At 50.7% G+C, this 26,357-nt stretch overlaps 1 protein-coding gene and 1 non-coding gene across 2 annotated transcripts; both read left to right on the top strand.

Annotated features, from left to right (window-relative positions):
• Positions 1-1,947: 1,947 nt before the first annotated feature.
• LOC142871025 (butyrophilin subfamily 1 member A1-like) lies at positions 1,948-23,419 on the top strand. Its single transcript, XM_076003595.1, has 10 exons — positions 1,948-2,680; positions 3,832-3,926; positions 5,470-5,817; positions 6,890-7,420; positions 7,527-7,727; positions 7,975-7,995; positions 8,089-8,115; positions 9,339-9,365; positions 21,632-21,658; positions 22,013-23,419. Exons 1-10 carry the CDS (start codon positions 2,634-2,636, stop codon positions 22,678-22,680), a joined length of 1,992 nt encoding a protein of 663 aa, XP_075859710.1. The 5' UTR covers positions 1,948-2,633; the 3' UTR covers positions 22,681-23,419.
• Positions 22,935-23,075, top strand: LOC142871171 (U4 spliceosomal RNA). Its single transcript, XR_012919440.1, has one exon. It is a non-coding gene; the product is annotated as a U4 spliceosomal RNA (small nuclear RNA).
• Positions 23,420-26,357: the final 2,938 nt, after the last annotated feature.

The following is a 26,357-nucleotide window of genomic DNA, read 5'->3' as shown; positions in this document are numbered from 1 at the left end:
TGGGGCCCTGGGACTTCCAAATGTGTCCTTTTCTCCCCTCTTCAGTGAGGGCTGGTCTAGGACATAGTCTAGGTGGAGCTGGGTTGGGTAAGCCTTCCCTCAGGCACCACCAATGCCATTATCATGGGTCAAAGTTCTATTCTCTGCTTCCAGGAAAATCTGTCAGGGAGCGGCTGGAATGGCCCCGCTGAATCAGAAAATCTGTGTGTGGGGGTGGGGCTGTCTGAGATCCGAGTCTCGAGCGGGCCTCGCTTCTTTCCACCCTCTCCAACTCTGCAGGTACTCCTGGGCCTCTGCCAGCAGGCCAGACCACACGCCACCAGGCCTCCCTGGACTATGACGCTGGCAGGAACGCCACCTGGCCTGTGCGTATGGCCTCCTTTTGGGAGGAGGGTTGCCCTGTAGGATGCTGATCTGCCCCTCAGAGCACACCCACCTCAGTAGGCTGTTCACTTATATCCCTTCTGTGTCCCGGGTAATGCAAGACCTTGGTGCATGGGATCTGGTCTGCAGGTCTGACCTCTGGGTCCCAGAGTTCAAACTGTATCCCCACCAGGGAGAGGAGTTCCGGTCCCAATTCGCCCACAGGGAGCCCAAGCTGGGTCTGTGTCTCTCAGCCTCAGGGTCTGCACCGTTCTCCTGGGAACACCGTGCCAGCAGCACCTGGGAGGCCTGGCGGGTAGGGAACTCACGGTCTGAGTTCCCCTTAGTGTGCTGTAGGGTCCCAAAAGGGAAGGTCCCATTCCCTGCAGGTGCCTCTGGCTGGTGGCTACATTGTCTCTCTGGGCAGCCACGGGTAGGGTTGGGGGAGGGGAGAAGGAGGCAATATGGTGCCCACCGCACGGCTCGGGTCTGTGCACAAGGAGGTGCCCTGAGTGATTTGGGAGCCTGGTGCCGCGTCTGCTACAGGCTTACCATCGCTGGGCTGGTGTCCTCAGGTCTCTCCACCCGCTGGGGAGCTCACCAGCAGTCCCACATGCAGGGGAGGGGAAAAGTGACTGATCCACCTACCCTTCCCAATGGTCCTCAGGCTGCTCTGGAGGTCTCAGCTTCCAGTTCTCCTCTGCAACCTCCTCCCGTGGAGTCGCCTGTGGTCTCAGGTACCCCTCCTTCCGGCCCTCGTCCGCTGTATGCTCCTCTTCTTGCTTCTTTTTTCTAATTTCTGCTAGAATCTGTCTTTGCTACAGAGACACTCTGTCTGGCAGTGTTTCTCGTCCGCCATCTTGATCCTCCCCTTGCTTCTTTTTCTTGTTCACTTTTTTCCCAGAGAATAAGCAGTCAGAAAACAGTTCCTCAAATTTTCCTTACATCAGACAATATAACCCAGTGCACTCAATGAAGTTTACCTGATTGCACCTTTAAGAAAAGGAACTGAATTCTATTAACAGTTGTATTTAAAATCACTATACATATTGTTTTATGGCCTAGACATTTCTCTGAATCTCTTTCAAAAGCACTAGAAACAACTAAACAATAAGAGATATTATGTGTTTGTTAAAAAGGGAAGTAAAACATTAACCCTATTACCACAGCATCATTTATGTATTTTTTAAATTTAATATATTTAATTTATCTTTTTTTGCCTTTATCTTGAACTTTTAAATTTTTTTCTTCATTGTTTTAATCTGTCGCCATGGTCCGGCAGTCAGAATCATTTATGTTTTGAGTACGAAAATGCGTTGGAGGCGTCGTGCACAGTGTCTGGTTGAAGCAGCTGGAAATGGTCCTATGGGGGTGGGGCAGGCAGTGAGGTTTGCAGTCTGATGTCCTTCCCCCATGTTCTGACCTGGGCTTGGTCACTCCCTCCCCCTCCCAACGTGGGGCTCAAAGGGCTGGGGCTGAGATAAGGGTGAGATAAGGGTGAGATAAGCTTTCTGGCCAGACAGGATCAGGCATCTCAGAGTCCAAGGTTCCTCCTGCTCCTTTGTGACTCTGAGCTGCCTGCAGCTGGGGGCTGGGCTGGTGCGCGGGTGGGGCTTCCCGGGCGTCCCCTTGCTCCCCTTGCTCCTACTGGGTTAATGTGACTAGTTGGGAGGGCTCCCGTCTTTATTTCTGCCTGTAGCTGAGCAAACGAAGTGGCATAAATATAATTTGTGTGGCCAGTTCCTGACGCGTAGTAGTTCAGTGCAATTTGTTTTCTTCTTCCTGTCATTTCATAAGGTTTCCCTGCTGTGTCCAGGCCTTGGGAAGGCTCCGTGGGGCAGGGGTTGGCGCTGGCAGCGGGGGTGGTGGAGGCTGTCCCTACTGTCAGTGGGACATTCCACGGGGCGTTTCGGGGGACTGGTACCCTCTTGCTGCCTGCCTGTGCTGTTTCCTTCCCGGCAGCGCCTGGTGTTCAGAGGGCAGGGCAGACGCCGCCCAGGCTGCGTTCCAGAGCTTTCCCTTTCAGATGCTGGAAGGAGCCAGACGGGGCTGGCTATCCGGCTGGGGGCACACAGTGGGGGTCCAGGGCTGTGCTGCTTCTCTGCTCTTCTGGGAAGCCCCTGCCCCTCAGAGGTGAGGCGTCCTGGGCCCCGCGCTGGAGCCGGAAGCCAGGCGGGGCTGTGAGCGCAGCTCTCCTCAGGTGCAGACTCAGGGCAGGAGCGGGCTGTGACGGCTCCTGGCTCGGACGCTCTCAAGTGCTGCCTTTGGAGATGCTTAGGAAGTCGCGGCCTTTCAAACTGGGAACAGAGAAAAGCAGGTAAGTTGCCTGTAAAGCCACCTGTGGGCCAGGGGGAGAAAGCCAGGGAGCCGCTGGCTGTAGGAGGAGGCTGGGAATGTGGTGGGGGGCGGGGGGAGGTGGCGGCTGGAGAATATTCTTGCTTTAGGAGACCCAGAGAGCTTATTGAGGCTGCGCCTCACATTGTTTATCTTACTGATATTTCTGTAGGGCTAGGTAATGGCATTACCAGGACTAGGCCCTGTTCTATTCATTATGACCCTGGGAGGGAGATGCTCTTACTGTCCCCATTTTGCATAGGTGAGGAAACTGAGGCACAGAAGGTCAAGACACTTACCCAAGGTGGTCACGGGGGGCGTGGCGAGCGCCGGGGAGCCAGGCGTCAGTCCCTGGAGCCTGGGCCTTCCGGGACCACAGGCTGCCTCTTCCCTCTCCCTAACAGGAGCTGGTTTAGGCACCTTTACTCTGCCCAGGGCTCCTTTGTGTCCTGTGCTGTTCTGTCTCCCAACCCAGTCCTTCGCCTCTGGGGCAGAGACCTTCCTCAGAGAGAGGGCCAGGTGGGAATGTCCCTGGGGAGTTGCGGGACACCTGCTGAATGCAGGTCCAATTCGTAGCCCAAGAGAGGAGGCCTGGGGTGGGATCAAGGTTATGTCACCAACAAGCAAAGGAAGCAGGGCTGGCTGCTCCGCAGCTGGACGGGCATCCCACCGAGGATGGTGTCTGGTTGTGACTTCTCAGGTGACACCCTGGTCACCATGGGGCCTGACAGCACAGCCAGCAAGTGGGTGCTGGCATGTCCTCCGTGGCTGGGGCCTGAGTCTGGGCCCCGTGTCCGGGGATGAGGATCACCGTGTTGTTGAACGGTGGGAGGTGAAGGCACGCTTTCCCCCAGGGGACCCAGGTGCCAAGAAAGGGCTTTGCCGTGGCTGTGGCTGTGGCCGGAAGGGAAGCCAAACCTGACAGTTCCCTAACTCACAGAGTCTTCCGGAAGGGCTGGGAGGCGGCCAGCGTGTCTTTGCCGCTATCAAAGTGCGGCCACTGCCTCCTCCGCGTGGTGGCCAGTAGGAAATGCCTCGCCGCCGTGGGGGTTGGCACAGGCCTGGGCCGCGTCTCCCCTCTGAGGCTCCAGGGCGCTGGGCCGGCCCTGCCTCCCGCCCCATCTCTCTCCCCAGCTCGGAGGAGATGGAGAATTGCTCCAGCCACCTTCTGCTCTGCCGTCTGGCCTCCCTGCTTCTCGTCCTCCAGCTGCCCACCTGGGCGTCCGCAGGTGAGCGTGCCCATCCCCCTCCCGGTCCGCCTGGGGGCTCCCGCCTGGAGGGGAGGCCCGGGAGCACCCGGCCTAGCAAGCAGCCGCTGATCGGAAGTTAAATTTTAAGAGTCATTAAACCTTAAAATTGCCATGAGGGATCTTGACAATTGTCCAATGATGACTTCTTTTATGTTTTAAAAAGCCAAATATGAAAAACTTAAAAATACCTCTTCCCATCAGCTTTGGTTTTCCTGCTTTCCTGGTGTTTGAAGCATTCGATCCTTCATTCATTTAGTGTCCTGATAGCGAAGGGCTGCCCACTATGTGTTAGGGGCTGTTCCAGCAACAAAGCAGGCCGAGCCCCTTCTCGGCGGAGCCCCGGCCTGGCGGGGGCAGGGCATCCTGCAAGGGACAACCCAGTGGGAGTCTGTGCGAGAGGACGAGTGTGATGAGAGATGAAGGAGGGTGGGTGTGGGCAGGCCGCAGTGCTCAGCGAGGGTCAGTGGGCGGTGAGGCGGGGACCAGGGCCTGGGGGAGTGGGGGTGAGCCGTGGGGTCTCTGGGAAAGCCGGGTCCCTTGCGGGGAGCAGCGGCACGCAGCTGGCAGCGGCCGGGGTTGAGGAACGCGGGGCGAGCACCGCTGGAGCCAGCGAGGGGCAGACAAGCAGGGCTTGGGACAGAGAAGGACTTGGGGTCACCCTGTCAGGCCTGTGGGGCACTGCGGGGAGCTGGGGAGCCGTGGAGGGCTTTGAGCAGAGTAGGGGCACGGTTAGGGGGTCGCCGACAGGCGCCTGGGGAGAGGACACTTATGGGGAGACTGGTCCACCGGGGAGACTGTGGTGGCCCTGGCTGGGGTGGGCAGCACAGGGAGGAGAGGTGGCTCTGTGGAGGCCCGCCGTGACTTGCGCTGCGGAAGAGTCGTGCTGTGCAGGCCCGCCGGGCCGCGGAGGGCCAGGCGCCGCGGGAGCCCTGGCGAGCTTCCTGCATCACGCAGAGAGGACTTAACTCGCGGCCCCCTTGAGGCGTGAGGGCGGGTTTGGAGCGGAAGCAGCACTGACCCTAGGTTGTCAGCGCACATGGATTCGGCGGAGGAAAACATGGGCAGAAACATTAAACTTAGGAAGGGAGCGGGACGTCCTGGGCGCGGCTGAGTGGTCGGTTCTGGCGCAGGCCGCGCGCGCTCTTCCGTCAGTTTTCAGGCTTGTCCCGAGCCAGGTTAGAGCTGGGGTCCCTGGGCCGACAGTCTCCGCGGCCAGGGGAGCTCCCTAGCGGGGCTGAGCCAGGGGCTGTGGGGTGGGGCTCAGCCACCCGTGTTTCCCCAGCCCTCCGGGGCTCCGGCGCCTGCGCCCAGTGCGAGTCCCCAGGGGCAGAGTCCTCCCTGGACGGGGCTGGGGCCAGCAGCACGGCTGGCGGGGGCGGCCCCTTGCCTTGTCTCTGGGCCACGTCCCTGACTGCAGGCTTCGGCCAGATTCAGCGATTACTGCTCGAATCACCGGCTCAGGGTGGCCCCTCCGCACTGGCGGCCTGAGCCCCGCTTTCTCTCTCCGCGTCGGGGTCCACAGACGAGTTCCTGGTGATTGGACCGTGGGAGCCCGTCGTGGCGGTGCTGGGTGGCGACGCCACGCTGCCCTGCTCGCTCTCCCCGGCCTCGAGTGCGGAGGACATGGAGCTGCGCTGGTTCCGCGGCAGGTTCTCGGACGCGGTGTTGGTCTACCGCAACCGCCGCGAGCAGAGCGCGGAGCTGATGGCCCAGTACGCAGGGCGGACCTCGCTGGTGACCGGCGGCCTCGCCCGCGGGGAGGCTGCGGTGCGCATCAGCCACGTCCGCGCTTCTGACCACGGAATGTACACCTGCTTCTTCAGAAAGGGAGCCTTCTACCAGGATGCCACTTTGGAACTGAAGGTGGCAGGTTGGTGACTTGATCTGTGTTCTAGAGTCCTGGAGTGTCGGAGTGGGCGGGACCTCAGGGACCTCATTTTGAATAGTCCCTCGTTTTATAGATAAGTAGAAGGACACTCATTCACTCATTTATTTATTCAGTACAAATAAATTCAACACAAATAAATAAATTCAATGCAAATAAATAAATACATACAAATATATAGAGTCCCTGAAATATGCCAGGCCTGTAGAGTAGATCTGGGGACACATAGAGTTTGGAGGGGCAAGGGGGGACTTCATAGAGTCCCAGCGGGTTGTTTTGACCACTTGTTTAGTGGTAGAAAGATTGCTAATTATGCATCAGTTTCCTGTTGCTGTGAAATGAACAGTCACAAAATCTCCGTGGCATATAGGAATAAACATTTGATTTAGGCATGAACTAATTCATTTGATTTAGGCATGAACTAATCTGGACTGGCCTTGGCTAATCTAGCTGGGCTTACTAGTGTAGCTTTGGTCCACTGAAGAGGTCACCATGTGGAGCATGGCCGGGTTTGTTTACATACCGGTGGTCAGTTGGATGTTGGCTAATGTACGACAGGTTCAGCTGGAAAGGCTGGGATGGCCAGGCCATGTTCCGTGAGTCCCATCCTCCAGTGGCCAGCCCAAGCTTGTCCCTCCCGTGGGATCAGCAGAGGGCAAGCCGTGGTGCCAGGGCCTTTCCAACCTCTACCTGAGTCACCCTTGCGAACCTCTGATTGGCCAAATCAAGTCACATGACTGAGCCCGACCCAGAGTGTGAAGCCACTAAGAAGGACGTGGCACAGGGTGAGCTGGGCATAAAGAAAGGTGAAGAACACAGGATATTTTTGTATCAACGTACCGGATATGGGACAGAATTATGAACTCAGGTCTGGAATTTGAGTTTGAAGTGCATGGGAGGCATCGTGGCAGAGGCACGCCACAGAGATGCAGTTGTAAGGGAAGGAAGTTCTGTTGGGGGTTGTGGAGCTATGCAGGTTTGGAGGTGGTTCACAGAGAGAGGCAGAGGCCATGCAAAACGGTGTCCCGGGGGAGTGTGTGAGGTGGGGAGAGTGCAGGTGAAGGTGGGACCCGGGACCAAATTCCTCCTCTTCCTCTGAGCCTTTCTCCCTGTTGGCGGCAGAGAACAGCCGACTGGCCTTGTGCTCCTTTCCTCTGTTCCCTGTGGCAGGGCCACTGCGTCACCCTTCCCGGGGGCGTCCTTCCCACAGGACCCCAGAATGCAACACGACTGGCTCCCTTGGACTTGGGCGACGCCTGGGCACTGCTGGTCCCGGTCCCGGTCCCACATGGCTTCCCTCTCGCAGGCGTGGGCTCTGCCCCCCACGTGCGCATCGCCGGGCCAGAGGACGGCGGGGTCCGCGTGCTGTGCACGGCCTCGGGCTGGTTCCCGAAGCCCCAGGTGCAGTGGAGGGACGTCAGCGGAGAGAGGTTCCTGGGCTTCTCCGAGGCCCACGCCCAGGACGCCGAGGAGCTGTTCAGTGTGGAGGCGGCGCTGGTGGTGAGAGACAGCTCTGTGGGGAACGTGACCTGCTCCGTCCTCAACCCCGTCCTGGGCCAGGAGAAGGCCACGGCCGTTTTCATCCCAGGTCAGCGCCGCTCCTCGCTCCCAGCGGGGCTGGGGGGAAGTGCTGTCCCTGAGTGTGCAGGGCCGCTGTCCGGCTGGGCCCCTGACGGGTCTCCGCTGGGCCACAGAGCCCTTCTTCCCGCAGGCCTCTCCCTGGAAGCCAGCGTTCGCTGTGACCATGGTCACGTTGGGTGTCCTGCTGTTCGGGGCTGGATATTTTATTCAGAGAGAACGCGCCACAAAGTTGCAGGAGCGGCAGGAAGGGGAGAAGCTGCGCCGGGAGAAGGAGGAGGACCGGAAGGCAAGGGAGCAGGCGCGGAAGGCAGGCGGTAAGGCAGGACGGCCAGGGCTGGCCAGGGCCGCAGCTCGTGCCCAGATCCGTGGGCAGCTCTAGCGACACCGGGCCCCAGGCCCAGCCAGGTGTCTGAGGAGGTGCAGAGAGGACGGCTGGAGCTGCGGCTCGGTGGCTCTGGGGCAGACCCCTCCTTAGGATGCAGCAGAGGGTTCCCGTGGGTTCTGCAGGCACGGGCCTCCCTTTCTCAGGGCCGGGAGCTCATGCTTTCTTTCATCTTTCAGATGAACTCCAGGCAGATCTCGGTAAGTTCTACTTTCCCTTTTGCACTCTCTGTGTCCCCTTTGTAAGACACGTTCTGGTTCTTCGCTTACCTGCCTCCTTGTGTTGCCTTTCAGAGAGGAGGAAGGACGCTTACATGGTGGGTGAGTGACTGTCCACATGTCCCTTGGCCCCTTGTCCCACCTACACCCAGGTATGCCCTCTCCTTATTTCTGTCAGGCACAGACATGTGGACCCCGTTCCTGGGGACAGAAGTGGAAGCTGGCTGGAGGTGGAACCCTGCTCATGGGCTCCCCAGGGCTGGGCAGCTGTTTCTTGCCCAGTGCTTGGGAACCCGCGTGGGACGGTGGCCCCTGGAGTCTGTTATGCATCCTGGGGCTGTTCCAACCCTGGCCTGTCCACCGTGTCGTCAGTTTCTTAGTCTTCAGTGCATCTAGCTCTCAGTCGGAACCTGAAAGCCCAAAGCCAGAAGCTCTGATATTTCATGAAATGAGCTATGTAAATAAAGTGGGTCATTAAGTTCAGGGGTGTGACCTCCTGCCTGCCCCTAACCCAAAACACCACGCAGTGGGCGCCGGGGCTCCCGCCTGCAATTCTAGCACTTTGGGAGGATTGCTTGAGGCCAGGAATTGAGACCGGCCTGAGCAGCATAGCAAGGCCCTGTCACAACACAACACAACACAACACAACACAACACAACACAACACAACGACACGACACGACACGACACAACAACACAACACAACGACACGACACGACACGACACGACACAACACAACACGACACAACACAACACGTCTAGGGAGCCCCCTGTGCAGCTCCTGAAGGTGCTGGTCCGAAAGCGGAGAGGGGAGGACTGGGCGCCGGCCACACGTGGGAGTTAGCGGGGCGAGCCGGCCACTCCCCAGAAGCTTCTCTCTAGAAACTGACTGTGAAAGGCTGGCCACCTTCGCCCAGATGTCACCTCACATCCTGTCCTTAAATCCCAAATTTGCCAGAAAAAGCCTGGGTATAAATAATGCTTTCTCACAGTTATGAAGTAACTGAAGTTTTATTCCCTAAATATTTTCACACGTAGTATATAATATTTTATTCGTAGCAGCACAACTGAGCATAGAATGTGAATTTTGGAGGTCGTTGAGGCACAGACAGCCATTTGACAGCCCAAATCCACACAATAGCTGGACAACGTGGACCCAGCCCGTTGTGCGGGTTCCTTACCCGTGTCCAAATTTCCCACTGCACCTGCCGGCAGCCGGTCCCCTACGGAGTCTCCCCTTGGGAACAAAGGGTGGCCGGAGCCGATAGGATCAGCCTGTGCAGGCTTGTTCTGGCTGAGGTGTCACTTGGTTGTGTTCCTTTTCAGCCTGGAGGAAGGCCCAGCTGTATGCAGGTAAGCGGCTCTGCTATTTCCTGAGCCCACCCCCCCAACGCGCCCTCACCCCCTGTCCTGTCTCCTTTCTGTCAGCAGTCCCCACCCAGGATGGGATAGGTGTCCTGCTCTCTGTCAGGGTCCCCACCCAGGATGGGATAGGTGTCCTGCTCTCTGTCAGGGTCCCCACCCAGGATGGGATAGGTGTCCTGCTCTCTGTCAGGGTCCCCACCCAGGATGGGATAGGTGTCCTGCTCTAGGTCAGGGTCCCCACCCAGGATGGGATAGGTGTCCTGCTCTAGGTCAGGGTCCCCACCCAGGATGGGATAGGTGTCCTGCTCTAGGTCAGGGTCCCCACCCAGGATGGGATAGGTGTCCGGCTCTCTGTCAGGGATCACCACCCAGGATGGGATAGGTGTCCTGCTCTCTGTCAGGGTCTCCACCCAGGATGGGATAGGTGTCCTGTCTCTGTCAGTGTCCCCACCCAGGATGGGATAGGTGTCCTGCTCTCTGTCGGGGTCCCCACCCAGGATGGGATAGGTGTCCTCTTCTCTGTCAGGGTCCCCACCCAGGATGGGATAGGTGTCCTGTCTCTGTCAGTGTCCCCACCCAGGATGGGATAGGTGTCCTGCTCTCTGTCGGGGTCCCCACCCAGGATGGGATAGGTGTCCTCTTCTCTGTCAGGGTCCCCACCCAGGATGGGATAGGTGTCCTGCTCTCTGTCGGGGTCCCCACCCAGGATGGGATAGGTGTCCTCTTCTCTGTCAGGGTCCCCACCCAGGATGGGATAGGTGTCCTGCTCTCTGTCGGGGTCCCCACCCAGGATGGGATAGGTGTCCTCTTCTCTGTCAGGGTCCCCACCCAGGATGGGATAGGTGTCCTGCTCTCTGTCGGGGTCCCCACCCAGGATGGGATAGGTGTCCTCTTCTCTTTCAGGGTCCCCACCTAGGATGGGATAGGTGTCCTCTTCTCTGTCAGGGTCCCCACCCAGGATGGGATAGGTGTCCTGCTCTCTGTCCGGGTCCCCACCCAGGATGGGATAGGTGTCCTCTTCTCTTTCAGGGTCCCCACCTAGGATGGGATAAGTGTCCTCTTCTCTGTCAGGCGTCCCCACCCAGGATGGGATAGGTGTCCTGCTCTTTGTCAGGGTCCCCACCCAGGATGTAATAGGTGTCCTGCTCTCTGTCAGGGTCCCCACCCACCATGGGATAGGTGTCTTGCTCTCTGTCAGGGTCCCCACCCAGGATGGGATAGGTGTCCTGCTCTCTGTCAGGGTCCCCACCCAGGATGGGATAGGTGTCCTGCTCTCTGTCAGAGTCCCTACCCACCATGGGACAGGTGTCTTGCTCTCTGTCAGGGTCCCCACCCAGGATGGGATAGGTGTCCTGCTCTCTGTCACCCTGGCAGCCTCTGTGAAAAACTGCAAGGTCTCCTCCTTGGGAGCGCAGAGCTGCCCACCCTGCCCCACCCTCCACGCAGGCCCTTTATGGTGAGCAACACCCGCTGAGACCATGTTCAACTTCACTTCTCACTGAGGTGACAGCAAGTTCAGTTTTCAGGAAAGCTGGAGCAGGGTAACGAGTGTGTAGAGCAGGAGTTGCTGGTCAGAAGATTTTAGAAGTCAGGCTTGGGTTTCAGGGGTCAGGTCTTCCTTTTCTGCATTCCCCCTTCCCCAAAGTTTCTACGCCTTTTGGTCTGGTTTTGGTTTTCCTGTTTCTTCCTGGTCCTCTGCCTCTGGAATATTGGTCTTCTCTTGGCTTCCTCATGCCCTGACTTGCTGTCTAAGCTAGATATCTTCTTCCAAGCCTCCTTGGGAGCTCAGGAATTAGTTGCTTTAGAGCAAATGTTCTAAATCTGGGGACCAGAGCCCCTAGGATGTTTATGGCCCTGAGGTGGGGTCTGGGAACCACCTGACATTATATACAAAATTCTGCGTATGTGTTTGTATTATAGGAACAAAAAAGCAACTTATAATTGTTCACAACCATTTTCTTTTCATTTAGGAGAATCTTGTTTTGCTTGATGGGCTTGGCTCTTGGTTGGGATTTTTAGGGGTAATGTGTGAAGATTTTAAGAGGAGAAAGCTAGGGAGGTCAAAGTTGTTTACCGTGGGAAGCCAATCGGAGAAGAAAAGACTATCTAGGGAATAGAGAGGAGACTAGAAGGAAAGGAGCGTGGCCAAGATTGGCTTTTGAGGTTTTGGGTGGCCCAGAGTGGTGGAGGAGACCAGAAATCACAGCCGTGGTGGTCTGAGTTGGGAAGTGTGAAGAGTGTTTGCAGGTCACTTGGGTGTATGAAATGTAATCAACTCCCTGAGACCTCGTTGGGAGTTTTCAGTAAAGACACATTTATTTTGAAGCCATTTTGAAGTAAACATGTGAGTTTGCCTCCAGCTACGAGGCCATCTAGCCTCCTGGCAGCAGCCGGAGCAGGAGTATAGCATGGGTCCCAGTGCGATGAAGGGCTGTCCGGAGAGCGCTTAGCGCAGGGGGTCTGGGGTCTGAGCCTCTGAGCCTGTGTGACGTGTCCTCCCCTGCCCCGGATGACTGTGCTCACGGTCAGGGATAGAGACTTGAGACAGAGAGGGTGAGCCACAGCACGCAGGAGCCTGGGGAGCAGGGGCATGAGGAGCCGCCCAGGGAGTGTGGTTCTCCCTGGATTTTCGTAGCAAAAAATGAGGGTCAGAGAGATTTCTTTTACCATCTCCTCCTTCTCTGCTGAATTAGTCTATGTGTTTTAATGTATATCTTACATACACTTTTATTTATTTATTTTTTCTGCATATTATGGGGGTGCAGACTTTAAGGTTTGAATAAATGCTAATTTCCCTCCTCCCCCCACAAGTCTGAGTCTCCTGCATGACCATCCCCCAGATGGTGCACATCTCACTCATTATATATTTATATACCCGCCCCCCCTGCCCCCTCCCACCTGCCCAATACCCTATTACTGTAGTACCTATGTGTCCACTTAGGTGCCGCTCAGTTAATACCAATTTGCTGGTGAGTATATCTGGTGCTTGTTTTTCCATTCTTGGGATACTTCACTTAATAGTATGGGTTCCAGCCCTAACCAGGAAAATATAAGATGTGCATTTCACCGTTGTTTCTTAGAGCTGAATAGTACTCCATGGTATACATATACCACATTTTATTAATCCATTCTTGGATTGATGGGCACTTGGGCTGTTTCCACAGCCTTGCAATTATGAATTGTGCTGCTATAAACATTCGAGTGCAGGTGTCTTTTTTGTAGAGTGTCATTGGATCTTTTGGGTAGATGCCCAGCAATGGGATTGCTGGATCAAATGGTAGATTCACTTGGATCACTTTAAGGTATCTCCATATTGCTTTCCACAGAGGTTGAACTAGCTTGCAGTCCCACCAGCAGTGTAGGAGTGTTCCTCTCTCTCCACATCCACGCCAGCATTTATTGTTTGGAGACTTTGTGATAAAGGCCATTCTCACTGGAGTTAAGTGATATCTCATTGTGGTTTTAATTTGCATTTCCCTGATGATTAGAGATGTTGAGCATTTCTTCATATGTTTGTTGGCCATTCTTCTGTCTTCTTTAGAAAAGTTTCTGTTCAAGTCCTTTGACCACTTTTTAATAGGATTATTTGACTTTTTCTTGCTGATTTTTGTGAGTTCTAAGTATATTTTGGTTATCAGCCCCTTATCGGATGTGTAGGATGCAAAAATTTTCTCCCATTCTGTAGGTTGTCTATTTACTTTTATGACTATTTCTTTGGCTGTGCAGAAACTTTGTAGTTTGATCATGTCCCATTTATTTATTTTTGTTGCTGCTGTGATTGCCTTTGGGGACTTCTTCATAAACTCTTTGCCTAGGCCAATGTCTAGGAGAGTGTTTCCAACTTTTTCCTCTAGATTCTAATAGTTTCATACCTTAGGTTTAAGTCTGTTATCCAGCGTGAGTTGATTTTTGTGAGAGGTGAATGGTATGGGTCCTGTTTTAGCCTTCTACAGGTGGCTATCCAGTTTTCCCAGCATCATTTATTGAAAAGGGATTCTTTTCCCCAGCATATGTTTTTGTCTGCTTTGTCAAAGATTAGATGGCCAAATGAGGATGGTTTTATATCAGGATTCTCACATCGGTTCCACTGGTCAATATTCCTATTTTTGTGCAGATACCAGATTGATTTAATTACTACAGCTTTGTAGTATAGTTTTATATCTGGTATATTAATGCCTCCCATTTTGTTTCTGTTGCCTAGAATTGCTTTTGGTATTCGGGGTCTTCTTTGGTTCCATACAAAGCGTAAATTTTTTTTTTCTATATCTGTGAAGAATGCTGATGGGATTTTAATAGGTATTGCATTGAATCTGTAGATCAGTTTGGGTAGTATAGACATTTGAATGATGTTGAGTCTACTGATCCACGAGCATGGTATGGATTTCCATCTGTTTACATCCTCTGCTATTTCCTTCCTCAGTGTTTCATAGTTCTCCCTGTAGAGGTCTTTTACCTCCGTGGTTAAGTATATTCCTAGGTTCTTTAATTTCTTTGTTGCTATTGTGAAGGAAATTGAGTCTTTGATTTGGTTCTCAATTTGATTGTTGGTGTATATGAATGCCTCTGATTTCTGTGTATTGATATTGTATCCTGAGACTTTACTAAATTCATTGATCAGTTCCAGGAGTTTCTTGGTTGAATCTTTGGGGTTTTCTAGATATAATATCATATCATCAGCAATCAGTGAAAGTTTGATATCTTCTGCTCCTATTTGGATATCTTTAATTCCATTTTCCTGTCTGATTGCTGTAGCCAGGACTTCCAGCACTATGTTGAATAGAAGTGGAGATAGTGGGCAGCCTTGTCTGGTTCCAGTTCTAAGTGGGAAAGCTTTCAATTTTTCCCCATTCAGTATGATATTCGCTATGGGTCTGTCATATATGGCTTGTATCATTTTTAGGTTATGTCCCTTTTATGCCTATTTTCTTAAGTGTTCGTATCTTGAAAGGTGTTGAATTTTGTCAAAAGTTTTTTCTGCATCTATTGAAAGAACCATGTGGTCTTTGTTTTTGCTTCTGTTTATGTGGTGAATTGCATTTATACATTTACCTATGTTGAACCATCCCTGCATCCCTGGGATGAAGCCCACTTGGTCGTGATGGATTATTTTTTTGATAAGCGTCTGGAGTCCGTTAGCTATGATTTTGTTGAAAATTTTTGCGTCTATATTCATTAGGGATATTGTTCTGTAGTTTTCTTTTTTTGTTGCATCCTTTCCTGGTTTTGGTATCAGAGTAATATTTGCTTCATAAAAGGTGTTGGGGAGGTTTCCGTTCTTCTGGATGTTGTGGAATATTTTCTGCAAGATAGGTACTAGTTCTTCTTTGTAAGTGTGGTAAAATTCGGGTGTGAAACCATCTGGACTGGGACTTTTCTTTTTAGGGAGTTTTTTAATTGCTGTTTCTATTTCAGCTGTTGAGATTGGTCTGTTCAGGGAATCTATTTATTCCTGGTTGAGCCTAGGGAGGCTGTCTGTTTTTAGAAACTTGTCTATTTCCTCCACATTTTCCAGTTTGTGTGCATAAAGATTTTTGTAGGATTCCTAAATTATATCTTGTATCTCTTTGGGATCAGTTGTGATATCTCCTTTTTTATTTCTGATGGAGCTTATTAGAGATTTCTCTTTTCTGCTTTTCATTAGCTTAGCCAATAGCGTGTCAAGTTTGTTTATTTTGTCAAAGAACCAACTTTTTGTCTTATTAATCTCCTGAATAGCTTCCCTGTTTTCAATTTCATTTAGTTCTGATTTTATCTTGTTGATTTCACTTCTTCTGCTGGGTTTGGAGTTGGTCTGTTCTTCTTTTTCCAGCTCTTTGAGTTGTTTTGTTAGACTGTCTATTTGTGATCTTTTTGTCTTTTGGTTATAGGCATTTATGGAGATAAACTTTCCTCTCAGAACTGCTTTAGCTGTGTCCCAGAGGATTTGATAACTTGTCTCTTCATTGTCATTTTCTTCATAGAATTTTTTTATTTCCATCTTGATTTCTTCATTTATGAAGTAATCATTTAGTAGAAGGTTGTTTAATTTCTACATTTTTGTGTAGAAATGTGAGTTTCTGTTAGGGTTGATTTCTAATTTTATTCCACTGTGATCAGAGAAGGTACATGGTATGATTTCTATTTTTTAAAATTTCTTGAGATTTACTTTGTGTCCTAGGATATGGTCAATCTTAGAGAATGTCCTGTGAGCTGATGAGAAGAACGTATATTCAGTGGATTTTGGGTAGAATGTCCTATAAATGTCAGTCAGACCCAATTGTTCCAGAGTTTTGTTTATGTCCATTATTTCTTTATTAATTTTCTGTTTGGAGGATATGTCTTGTGCCATCAGTGGGGTGTTGAATTCTCCGGTGATTATGGAGTTGCTATTAATCAATTTGCTTAGATCCAGTAAGGTTTGTTTTATGAAACTGGGTGCACCTAAGTTGGGTGCATATATATTTAAAATTGTTATCTCTTCTTGTTGAAGTGTGCCCTTCACCATTATATAATGACCCTCTTTGTCTTTCACTACTTTTGTTGGTTTAAAAACTAAATCGTCTGGAATTAGAACTGCCATGCCAGCCTTCTTTTGGCTTCCACTTGCATGGAATACTGATCTCCACCACCCTTCTATTTTAGTCTATATGCATCGTTGCAGGTTAGATGTGTTTCCTAAAGACAGCATATACTTGGCCTGTATTTTCTTGTCTATTCAGCCAGCCTATGTCTCTTGAGTGGAGGGTTTAAGCCATTCACCTTTATGGAGAGAACTGATAGGTAAGGTAGATTATTGTTCATTCTGTCAGGTTGGATGTTGTTGCTTTGATTTGTCTCTTTAGCCATTGTAATAGCTGGCCTTGAATCTTTGGATTTTGGTTGTTTTTATATTTGTGAGTTTTTATTATTTTTTTTCGTACTCAAAAGACTGTTTTGAGTACTTCTTGTAGGGTGGGTCTTGGTGTATTCTCTGAGACTTTGCTTGTCTGAGAATGTCTTTATTTCTCCTTCATATACGAAGGTTAGTTTTGCAGGGAATAAGATTTTAGGCTGGGCATTGTTTTGTTTCAGAAGAATGAGAATGGGGCCCCAGTCTCTCCTTGCTTGTAAAGTCTCATTAGAGAAGTCTGGTGTTATTCGAATTGGCTTTCCCTTGTATGTTACTTGCTTCTTTCGTCTTACAGCTCTTAGAAGGGCCTCTTTAGTTGATATTTTGGTCAGTCTGATGACTGCATGTCTTCCTGTTTGCATTGAATATCCCAGTGGTCCTCTGAGCTTCTTGAACTTGTATATCGAGATTTTGAGCAAGGCCTGGGAAATTTTCCTCTATTATATCTTTAAATAGCTTGTCCAACCCTTGAGTGTTGTCTTCTTCCCCTCTGGTAACCCTATGACCCTCACATTAGGTTTCTTCATGTAATCCCACATCTCTAGTAGTCTTTGCTCTTTTCTCTTGTTTCTCTGCTCTATCTCTGTGACTGTTTTATTTAGTTGGAGGGTGTTATCTTCAATCTCTGAGAGTCTTTCTTGTGTTTGATCTACCTTGTTCTTGAGAGTTTCCACTGTATTTTGTAGTTCCCTGAATTGATTCTTCATTCCCAGGAGTTCGGTTAAACTTTTCTTCATTGTATCTATTTCTTTAGTGAACTTTTGTTCTAGGTCCTGGAGGCTTTTTGTGGTTTCTTTATGTTGGTTTTTGAGTTGTTCTTGCAGGTCGGTGAGTGTTCTTATGATCCACATACGAAATTCCTCTTCTGTCATTTTGCCTGATTTTGGTTGCCTGATTTTGGTTGGTGTCTGTTTCTATGGTGCTGGTGCTGGTCTTTGGGGGTGTGTTTTCCATTTGGTTCTTCATATTTCTGGAGTTCCTTTGCTGATTTCTTCCCATGTTGGCCGATCAGTTGTTGTTTCTTTTCTTTAGGTTTTTGTTTGAGTATTCACACACCTTGTTTAGTTTCTGAGCCGGTAGGTGGTGTCTATGGGTGAGATTCGACCAGTCTCTGTACAATGAGTTAGTAGGTGCTGTCAAAAGGGTGTGCAGGATGTCCTCCCTGTCAGTAGGTGGCGCTAGCTTGGAGGAACAGGCTATGCTGTTGTTTTTGTGACCTGTGATGAGCTCTTTTTCTGCTAGAGAGACACTCTAGTGCCTCAGGTGTTCGGCGGGGCCCTGGGACTTCCAAATGTGTCCTTTTCTCCCCCTCAGTGAAGGCTGGTCTAGGAGAGAGTATGGGCGGAGCTGGGTTGGGTAAGCCTGCCCTCAGGCACCACCAATGCCATTAGCAGGGGTCAAAGTTTTGTTCTCTGCTTCCAGGAAGAGCTGTCAGGGAGGGGCTGGAATGGCCCGGCTCAATCAGAAAATCTGTGTGTGTGTGTGTGGTGCTGTCTGAGACCCACTGTCTAGAGCAGGCCTCATCTCTTTCCATCCTCCCCATCTTCACAGCTACTCCTGGGCCTCTGCCAGCAGGCCAGACCACACGCCACCAGGCCTCCCTGGACTGTGATGCTGGTGGGGAGGTTCTCTGTGCAGGAACGCCACCTGGGCTGGTCGTACAGCTTCCTTTTGGGAGGAGGGTTGCCCTCTCGGATGCTGATCTGCCCCTGAAGGCACACACACCTCAGTAGGCTGTTTCCGTATATCCCTTCTGTGCCCCGGGCAATGCGAGACCTTGGTGCACGGGATCTGGTCTATAGGTCTAACCTCTGGGTCCCAGAGTTCAAACTATATCCTCAGAGGGAGAGGAGTGCCAGTCCCAATTCACCCACTGGGAGCCCAAGCTGGGTCTATGTCTCTCAGCCTCAGGGTCTGCCCCTTTCTCCTGGGAACACCGTGCCAGCAGCACCTGGGAGGGCTGGCGGGTAGGGAGCTCACAGTCTGAGTTCCCCTTAGTCAGCTGTAGGGTCCCAAAAGGGAAGGTCCTGTTCCCTGTAGGTGCCTCCGGGTGGTGGCTGTATTGTCTCTCTGGGCAGCCGCGGGTAGGGTCGCTAGAGGTGAGGAGGAGGCAATATGGCGTCTGCCGCGGCTCGCGTCTGTGCACACGGAGGTGCCCCTTGGGATTTGGGAGCCTGGTGCTGCATCTGCTACAGGCTTACCACTTGCTGGCGGCGGCCGTCTCTGGGCTGGTGTCTGCAGGTCTCTACACCTGCTGGGGAGCCCACCAGCAGTCCCAGATGCAGGGGAAGGGAATGGTGACTCATCCACCTACCCTTCCCGCTGGTCTCAGGGCGGCTCGGGCGGTCTCATCTTCCAGTTCTCGTCTGCAACCTCCTCCCGTGGAGTCTCCCAGGGTCTCAGGTACCCCTCCTTCCGGCCCTTGTCTGCTGTATGCTTGTCTTCTTGCTTCTTTTTTCTAATTTCTGCTAGAATCTGTCTTTTCTGCAGAGACACTTTGTCTGGCGGTGTTTCTCGTCCGCCATCTTGATCCTCCCCGCCCCATACACTTTTATTTTGTAATGGTTATGTTTACCCTGGAATCAACATTTTTATGCAAGTTGACAGTGTGAGGTGGACAAATGCCTGATCTCATCTTATTCATATAATTGGAAGAATAATCTGTAACCTAAAGGTTTGCTGTGGAAATTAAGGGAAGAATGCATTAGCGTGTACAGCATAGCCCCTGGTACACTGCAGTCTCATACTCAAATGCCAGATTTCTTTTCTTCTCCTCCTCCCTGTCTTTCTCTTCTCCCACCTCCTTCTCCTCCTCTTTCTTCTTTGGTTATCAGTATCAGTTGTAATATAGAAAATTATAGCCAAGTATCAACTGATGTCTTGATGAGATATGAGTAAAGTTCACTTTTTTCAAAGGGTCATCTGGGGTACTCAATTGTTTTATGTGATTCTCTTTCAATTAAGCAATCAATACAGATGGCAATACCGATTGTACCTGGGTAAGTGGCAATGATGGTCACAAATTTACACCATGTGCAAGATAAATGTTTACTTATGGTTTATTGTTCTAATCTTGGTTTCTAAGCCTCCATCCTGTTGGAGGCAAAAGCTGTCCAGTTGAAGACATTTTGGAGTCTTATGACATATATAGGTTTTGCTTTCTTTGGTGATCTTTCTTCTTCCCCAAAAAGACGTTGGAGGAGATTATATGGCTTAGGAGTGTGGGGGGAGGGGACTCTGTCCTTCCCCTTTAGTCATTTCAGGTTCTCACTCTGGGGAGGCTAGTTTGATCTGGTTTATGTTCCTTGAGTTGGTGTCTGCTGAGAAGGGGCAGGTCCCATCTGGCTGGTTGGGGGCATTGTTAGTCCCCCCTCCCCTGACCCTGAGGTGAAGTTCATAGTCTGGGTCACTTGTCTGTGGTTGCAAAATTGATGCACCTTATGGCTTCTTCCTCTTGACCCCAGGCCTGGTCCAGTGGCTCTCTGGGCATCTCTCTGCCTCTCCACCTTCCAGCAGAGCATGTGAGATTTCCTGGGTCCTCAGCTGTCCATGTGCAGTTGATGGAGAACCTCATCCTCTCTCGACACCTTCCCCTGCTAGTGCCCTATGCCATGGAGGATGTGTTCCATGTTCCCACCCCATGTGGGCTTATTAGCTTTCTCTAACATTTGCTACCATGACAAATCACCACACACTATGTGGCTTAGACCCACACAAACTTATTATCTGACAGCACTGTGGGTCAGAAGTCCAGTAGCGTGTGGACCAGGCTGCGTTCCATTCTGGAGGCTCTTGTCTGTTCCAGCTTCTGGAGGCCATCAGCATCCCGTGACTTGTGGGCCCATTCTTCCATTTTCAAAACCAGCCACGCACCGTGTCTCTGCCCCTGCTTCTGTGATTACATCTGTTTCTCAGACGACAGCCAAGAAAGGCCTCCGCTTTCAAGGGTTTGTGTGATTAGTTTGGGGTCACTTGGATAATCCGGGATAATCTCCCCATCTCAAGGTCCTTAATCTTACTCACATTTGTAAAGTCCCCCTGGCCATGTATGTAACATATTTACACACTCCAGGGCTTCAGCATGGACATCTTTGGGGGCCTATCATGGCAGGGTTTCTCCTGGGAGCTTTCAACCCTTCGGGCAATTCTTGGGGGAGCCAAATGACCAGGTCCAGCATGTTTGGGTTCTCCGGTCTACATAGGGATGTTTTTGCTCCCGTCAGCCCATGAAGAGGGGAGGAGAGGTCATTATCCTCTGCCCTCTCACTGGATATATGTGTTTCCTGATTGGAACTTCTTTCTCTCCCATCCTACAAGCCTCTCTATTTCCTCCTACCTGGGCAAGATTTCTCTTATTCTACACCTTGAGTTTCCAGGCATTCTACACTCATGGTTTCCAGGCATTTCCCAGGTTCGGTCAGCTAGATGCCGTTCTGTCTCTGCTCACGGTTACAGGCTACCTACCATGTTTCCCTGAAAATAAGACCTACCCATAAAAGAAGTCCTAGCAGGATTTCTAGCATTTGTGCAATGTAAACCCTACCCCGAAAATGAGACCTAGTGATGGGCGTGGCTATGCAGCATATCTGCACAACCCATGCATTTCATCACTGAGCAGTAAAGAAGATGAGCAGCCCTTCTCATCTGCCCCACGAGAGCTCTAGTGCTCAACATCAGAGATTGGGGCCAATGGTTCTACAGGAAATAGAGTCACAAGAAATTCAGGATGGAATTTGGGGTTTGGAGAGTTATGATGATGTTCCAGAAGAAGACGACTTAGCTATATTTGAATAAATGGAGATTTTTGTACTGTACATAAAAAAAATAACACATCCCTGGAAAAGTATCCCTCGGGTGTGTTCTTGAGGAAAAATAAATATAAGACCCTGTCTTATTTTCGGGGAAACATGGTACAAAGCCAGCTCAGTTCTTCATAAGTAAGTGGAGGTCGTAGAAATTTCAGTCTCCTCCATGCCTTCTCAAATAACCCTAGCTCTCAGGAAGCTTGAATGGCGAGGGACCTGAGGAAGCATAATTTGACAGTGAAATCTGGGCAAGGACCTTTCTGTTCAGGTCGGTGTCCAGTCTCTCAATGGCTGGGTGCTAAGCTTTATGGCTTAGTCCTCATCCTGTAGGCTGCAGCATGATCAATGTGTGTGTGTGTGTGTGTGTGTGCGTGTGTGCGTGCATGCGCGTGTGCGTGTGTGTGTGTGTGAGAGAGAGAGAGAGAGAGAGAGAGAGAGAGATCGATACATATCAGTTGAATGTTTTCCAACACACTTTTCCCTATAACTTCTGTGTCACTGTGTTTCAGAACACTAGGTGTTTATTTTGATGTGTACAATCTCTGCACTTCCCTGATATGAACTGTGTGCTTCTCTTGCAGATTGGCGGACGGAACAGTTCCAGGCCTGTGAGTGACTACGTGTTCTTTCTGGGTGCGCCTTCTGCTGCCCCTTTGTCTTTTGTCTGCTTCTTATGTTCTCTGTGATTGCCCAGGTGCTGGCACCATCAATGGTGGTGGGGTGGGTGGTGGAGTTGACTGTCACAAAGCTGGGCCTGGTCCTCAGCAGGCTGTGACATATCTAACCATCAAATCCATCTCCTGGTTTCTTCCTCGGCTTGGAGAGCGTGGACTAGAGTCACACGACTCTCATCTCAGGGTTCCCCCTCCCTTCCCCGTGCAGCTAAGCTGGGGGCCGAGGGGTATGTGCACCCTTGTTACGGGGCAGGGGAGGGCCTGCATGATTGGTGTCTCTCTCCGCAGGGTCTGTCACTCTGAATGCAGGCTCTGCCCATTCCAACCTGGCCATCTCTCAGGACAAGAAGAGTGTGACCTTGAGGGACACCTGTGTTGATTCACAGGGCATCTTCAGTGTCTTGGGCCTCGAGGGCATCCCGGCAGGGCGACGTTACTGGGAGGTGGAGGTCAGGCATGGAGACAACTGTCGGTGGGCTCTGGGGGTCTGTAGGGAAGATGTGAAACGTACAGAGTGGCACAGAGAGTGTCCAGAAAAGGGGTTCTGGGTTATGGGGCGGTTTGATGACGGATATTGCGCCTGTACTAATCCTGACACTGATCTGCGCCTTAGGCAGGCTCCCCATAGAGTGGGAGTTTTCCTGGACTACAGCGAAGGGGATGTCTCCTTCTATAACATGACTGACGGCTCCCATATTTTCTCCTTCCCTCCAGCTTCCTTCTCTGGGACGCTCTTTCCATACTTCAGGCTTATGTCAGGAGATGCGTCCCTGACCCTCTGCTCCGTGGTGGGTGGGCCCAAGGGGCTCCCTGTGCCCCATCACATTTCTTCTTCTCTGGAGGAGCCGGAGAGCTCCCCGGGGGAGGGGTTCGGCTCAGGCTCAGGTGTTGGTGGTGCTCCCCCAGGGGTGGAGTCGCCACTGCTCCCCTGCGGCCCTGAGGCTGTGCCCGTCTAGGGCCATCACGGTCCCTGACCCCTCCCTGTGTGGCTCTTCCGGGAGCTGCAAAACCTCTGAGCTGAGCCCTGGGCGGCCCTGGGAGCCTCGTGCTGTTCTGAGTGCAGAGCCCGGGCAGGTGGTTATGAAGACAGTCGGTCCGTGCCTGTGTTCAGATCGCAGAAGATAACAGTTGACTGTTGTTGGAACTGGTCTGTGGTAGGCTGAATTTAACCAGGAGAAGTCATTGTTCTTTTGATATTAAAAAATATTTCAGCTTTGCGCAATGGCAGTATTGTAGCCAATGAGGTTTATCTGAGGTGTGATTATTTCTAATTGAAAACTTTTCACAATACCCCACAGTGACAACTTGCAATATGGTCAGCACCGGCAATTTTTGATGGTTCCTACGGGGACTGATTTAAAAAAAAAAACAAGAGAAAGAAACAAATATTTCATGGGACTTTTATACTGTTTGGGTATGAAAGGGCTGAGGACTGAATTCCTCTGCAGAACAAAGGGGAATTCACTTTATCCAACTTGAGTTTGTGCAGAGGCCCCGGCGGCTGGGGTGGTCGAGTTTGGATTACCTGACCAGAAGGGTCGGCCGTCTAAAACATCCCGGGAAGGCATAACTGATGGACGTGTAGGAGAAAGGGAATCTGAATGTAATATTGTATTTTATTCCCTTCTTATTCTGGGATGGATGAAACACACCTGCTTTCTCAAAACTCAGTAAATGTCTGTTTCTTGTGGAAAAGTTGTGCTGTGGTAATTCAGGGAATGAAGGATAAAGGCGAGGGTGGCCTTTTGTGTCTACGCGACTGTGGAAAGAAGAGACTTGCTCGCGGGGCAAGCAGTAAGTACCAGGCTAAGACATAAATGCAGAAGAGAATTTTCAGATACTGGGTGAATTGCGGAAAGCTTTGACCGTGAGCATGTTTCCAGGTAGTAAATGCATTGCCTGTTAGCATTTCCAAGTCCAATGGTAAGCGTTAACGGTGTCAATGTAAAGGAAAAAGAAAATGAAAGACTGAGGCAAACTTAATATAAGTAGAGAGTTTGCTGGGCCATGTTTGAGGACTACAGCCTGGAAGCAAGTTGCCCTGAATATACACTCAGATTAGCAGCAGTTACAAGTGGGATTTTTTTTTGAGACAGAGTACAGTGGCATCATAGCTCAGTGCTACCTTAAACTCCTGGGATCAAATGATCCTCCTGCCTCAGCCTCCTGAGCAGCTAGGACTATAGGCACGCACCACCATGCCTGGCTAATGTTTCTATTTTTTGTACAGATGGGGATCTTGCTCTTGCTCAGGCCAGTCTGACCTCACATGATCCTCTGGCCTGGGCTCATAGGCTTCCCAGAGTTCTAGGATTACTGAGTGGGTTTTTAAAGGTAAAGGAAAAGGAAAGGAAGAGGCAAGTTATTTACGGATAATTTGCATTAAAATAATATAAACTGTTGATTGACTATACATTGTTCCTTGTATCACAAATTTCAGGAACAAGAAGATAATGGATGAGGCAGCCAGTTCGGAAGAAAACGCCTTTAAATGCTTGGCCCTGGGGGAGTGGGCGGTGGTGGGCAGGGTCGGAGTGGTGACTGAAGTCCCATACTCACGTCTCTGCACGGGATACATTTTGCATACCTCGCACAACTCACACTGCTCTGAGCTATTTTTTTTCTCAATGGAAGACCACAGCAAACGGAAAGAAGTAGGACTATTGGGGACTCATACTCTGAGGCATGAAGGAGTGTTCATCGTCCTGCATAGCTGGGATGACAGGCTTGCACCACAGCTCCTGGCTTAATGAGGCGACTTTTGGGAAGGCCCTGGACACCCTCAGGATGGTGGCAGGTTATCTAGTCTTGTGATTAGAGGGTTGGAACTTTTAGCCCCACCTCCTACCTCAGGAGGGGATGGGGCTGGAGGTTGATTTAATTAATCACCAATGGCCAATGATTTACTCAAGCACGCCTAATAATGAAACCTCCATAGAAACCCTAATGTGGTTTCAGAGAGTTTCTGGGTTAGTGAACAAGAGTGTGTCCATGTGTCAGGAGGGTGGCATACCCCGAACTCTAAGGGGACAGACGCTTCCGAGCTTGGGACCCTTCCTGATCTCACCTGTGTACATCTTTGTCTGGTATTCATTTGTATCCTTCACAATATCTTTTATAGTAAACTGGTTAGTAAAGAAAGTGTTTCCCTGGGTTCTATGAGCCATTCTTGGGAACTTCTGATTTATACCTTGTCTGTCAAAAGTACAAGTAATCTGAGGTCCCGTCTGTGACTGGCAGCTGCAGCCAGGGGTGGGAGGCTTGTAGGTCTGAGCCCTTAACCTGTGAGGTCTGTGCTAACTCCTTAATTGAATTAAATTATAGGACACGAGTTGGTGTCTGCAGAAAATTGGAGAATTATTTGGTGTGGATAATCCCACATATTTTGTGTCCTAAGTGTTCTGGGGGTGTTGTGAGAGTGGAGAAAAGACGCCCCATTTAGTTGGGAGCATCACAGATCCCTTTCTACTGCCCAGTGGGCCACAGCTCCCCCTGCTCCAATGAGCCTGAAATCTCAGTCTTGATGGAGTCCTCTCCCTCGCTTCTTCCTTCTTTGGCTAGTGTTGGGGCACAGAAAATGATTTCCCAAAATATGGCAGTTTGGTGTGCTGAGTGCGTTTGAGAACTGAAGGGCCTCAGAAATCAGCCTGGGGATCAAGGACCCTCTAACCTGGTCTCAGTCCTCTGCCCCCAGCCCAGGCACAGGGAGAGACTCTATCTGGAATTTCCTCATCTGACCAAGAAAGCTTCTTCCCCAAACACCATTGCCTTTGTCCCTGCCCTGAAATCTCATTAAAACTATCTGTAGAAAACAAGATTGAGGAATGCAACCCCCCCTGGATGGACCTTTCACAAGATAATGTCTGTCTCTCAAGCTCATTCAAATTCCAAAGAGAATCATTTACAAGTTAATTTCTAGCTCCTGGGTACATGGATTCTCCTTAAAAGTCATTTCCTGTCCCTAAAAAGAATCGTCTACATTCTCCGTCTCCACCTCTCCTATGAAAAAGGGTATATAAGCTTTTTCACCCATTGGGTTAGGAGTGATCGCCCTCCCTTGCGGGTTAATGAAATGTGGCATGCCCTTTCTCCTGGTACTCGTCTTTTGTCAGTGGAGCATGGAACATTCAGGGCTATTTGGAGGCAAAGGGGAGTTTTCCCTTGGCCCCTACTCTCCTCTGCCTCAGCCCTAGGGGTAGTGTCTGCTCCCTATAGCTGCCATTTCTGTATTCTTCAGAGCTTTCTTTTACCTCTTTTTGTGGTTAACCATATTTACTAGTTAATAACTGTAGTAACATTTCCCTTTATTTTCATTGTATTGAATTTTCCAATGACTGATGTGGTTTTTGTCTCCTGATTAGACTCTGACTGATACAAGCATCTTGTCAACGGAAAAAAGCCAAAGTCTGCAAAATAATTTTAAAGAGATTTATTCTGAGCCAAATTTGAGGACCGAGACCTGGAGCCACTCTCAAGAAGCCTTGAGCAAGTGGGCTCGCTGTGGCTGGGTCACAGTTCAGTTTTATACATTTTTAGAGAGACAAGGGTTACAGGCAAAGTCACAAATCAATACATGAGAGGTATACATTGGTTTGGCCCAAAAAGGTGGGACATCTCGAAGTGGGGGCTTATA

Source organism: Microcebus murinus, chromosome 5 (genome assembly GCF_040939455.1).
Source record: "Microcebus murinus isolate Inina chromosome 5, M.murinus_Inina_mat1.0, whole genome shotgun sequence".
Classification (NCBI taxonomy): domain Eukaryota; kingdom Metazoa; phylum Chordata; class Mammalia; order Primates; family Cheirogaleidae; genus Microcebus; species Microcebus murinus.
Note: the sequence above shows the minus strand (reverse complement) of the source record. Positions and strands in the feature narration are given on the sequence as shown.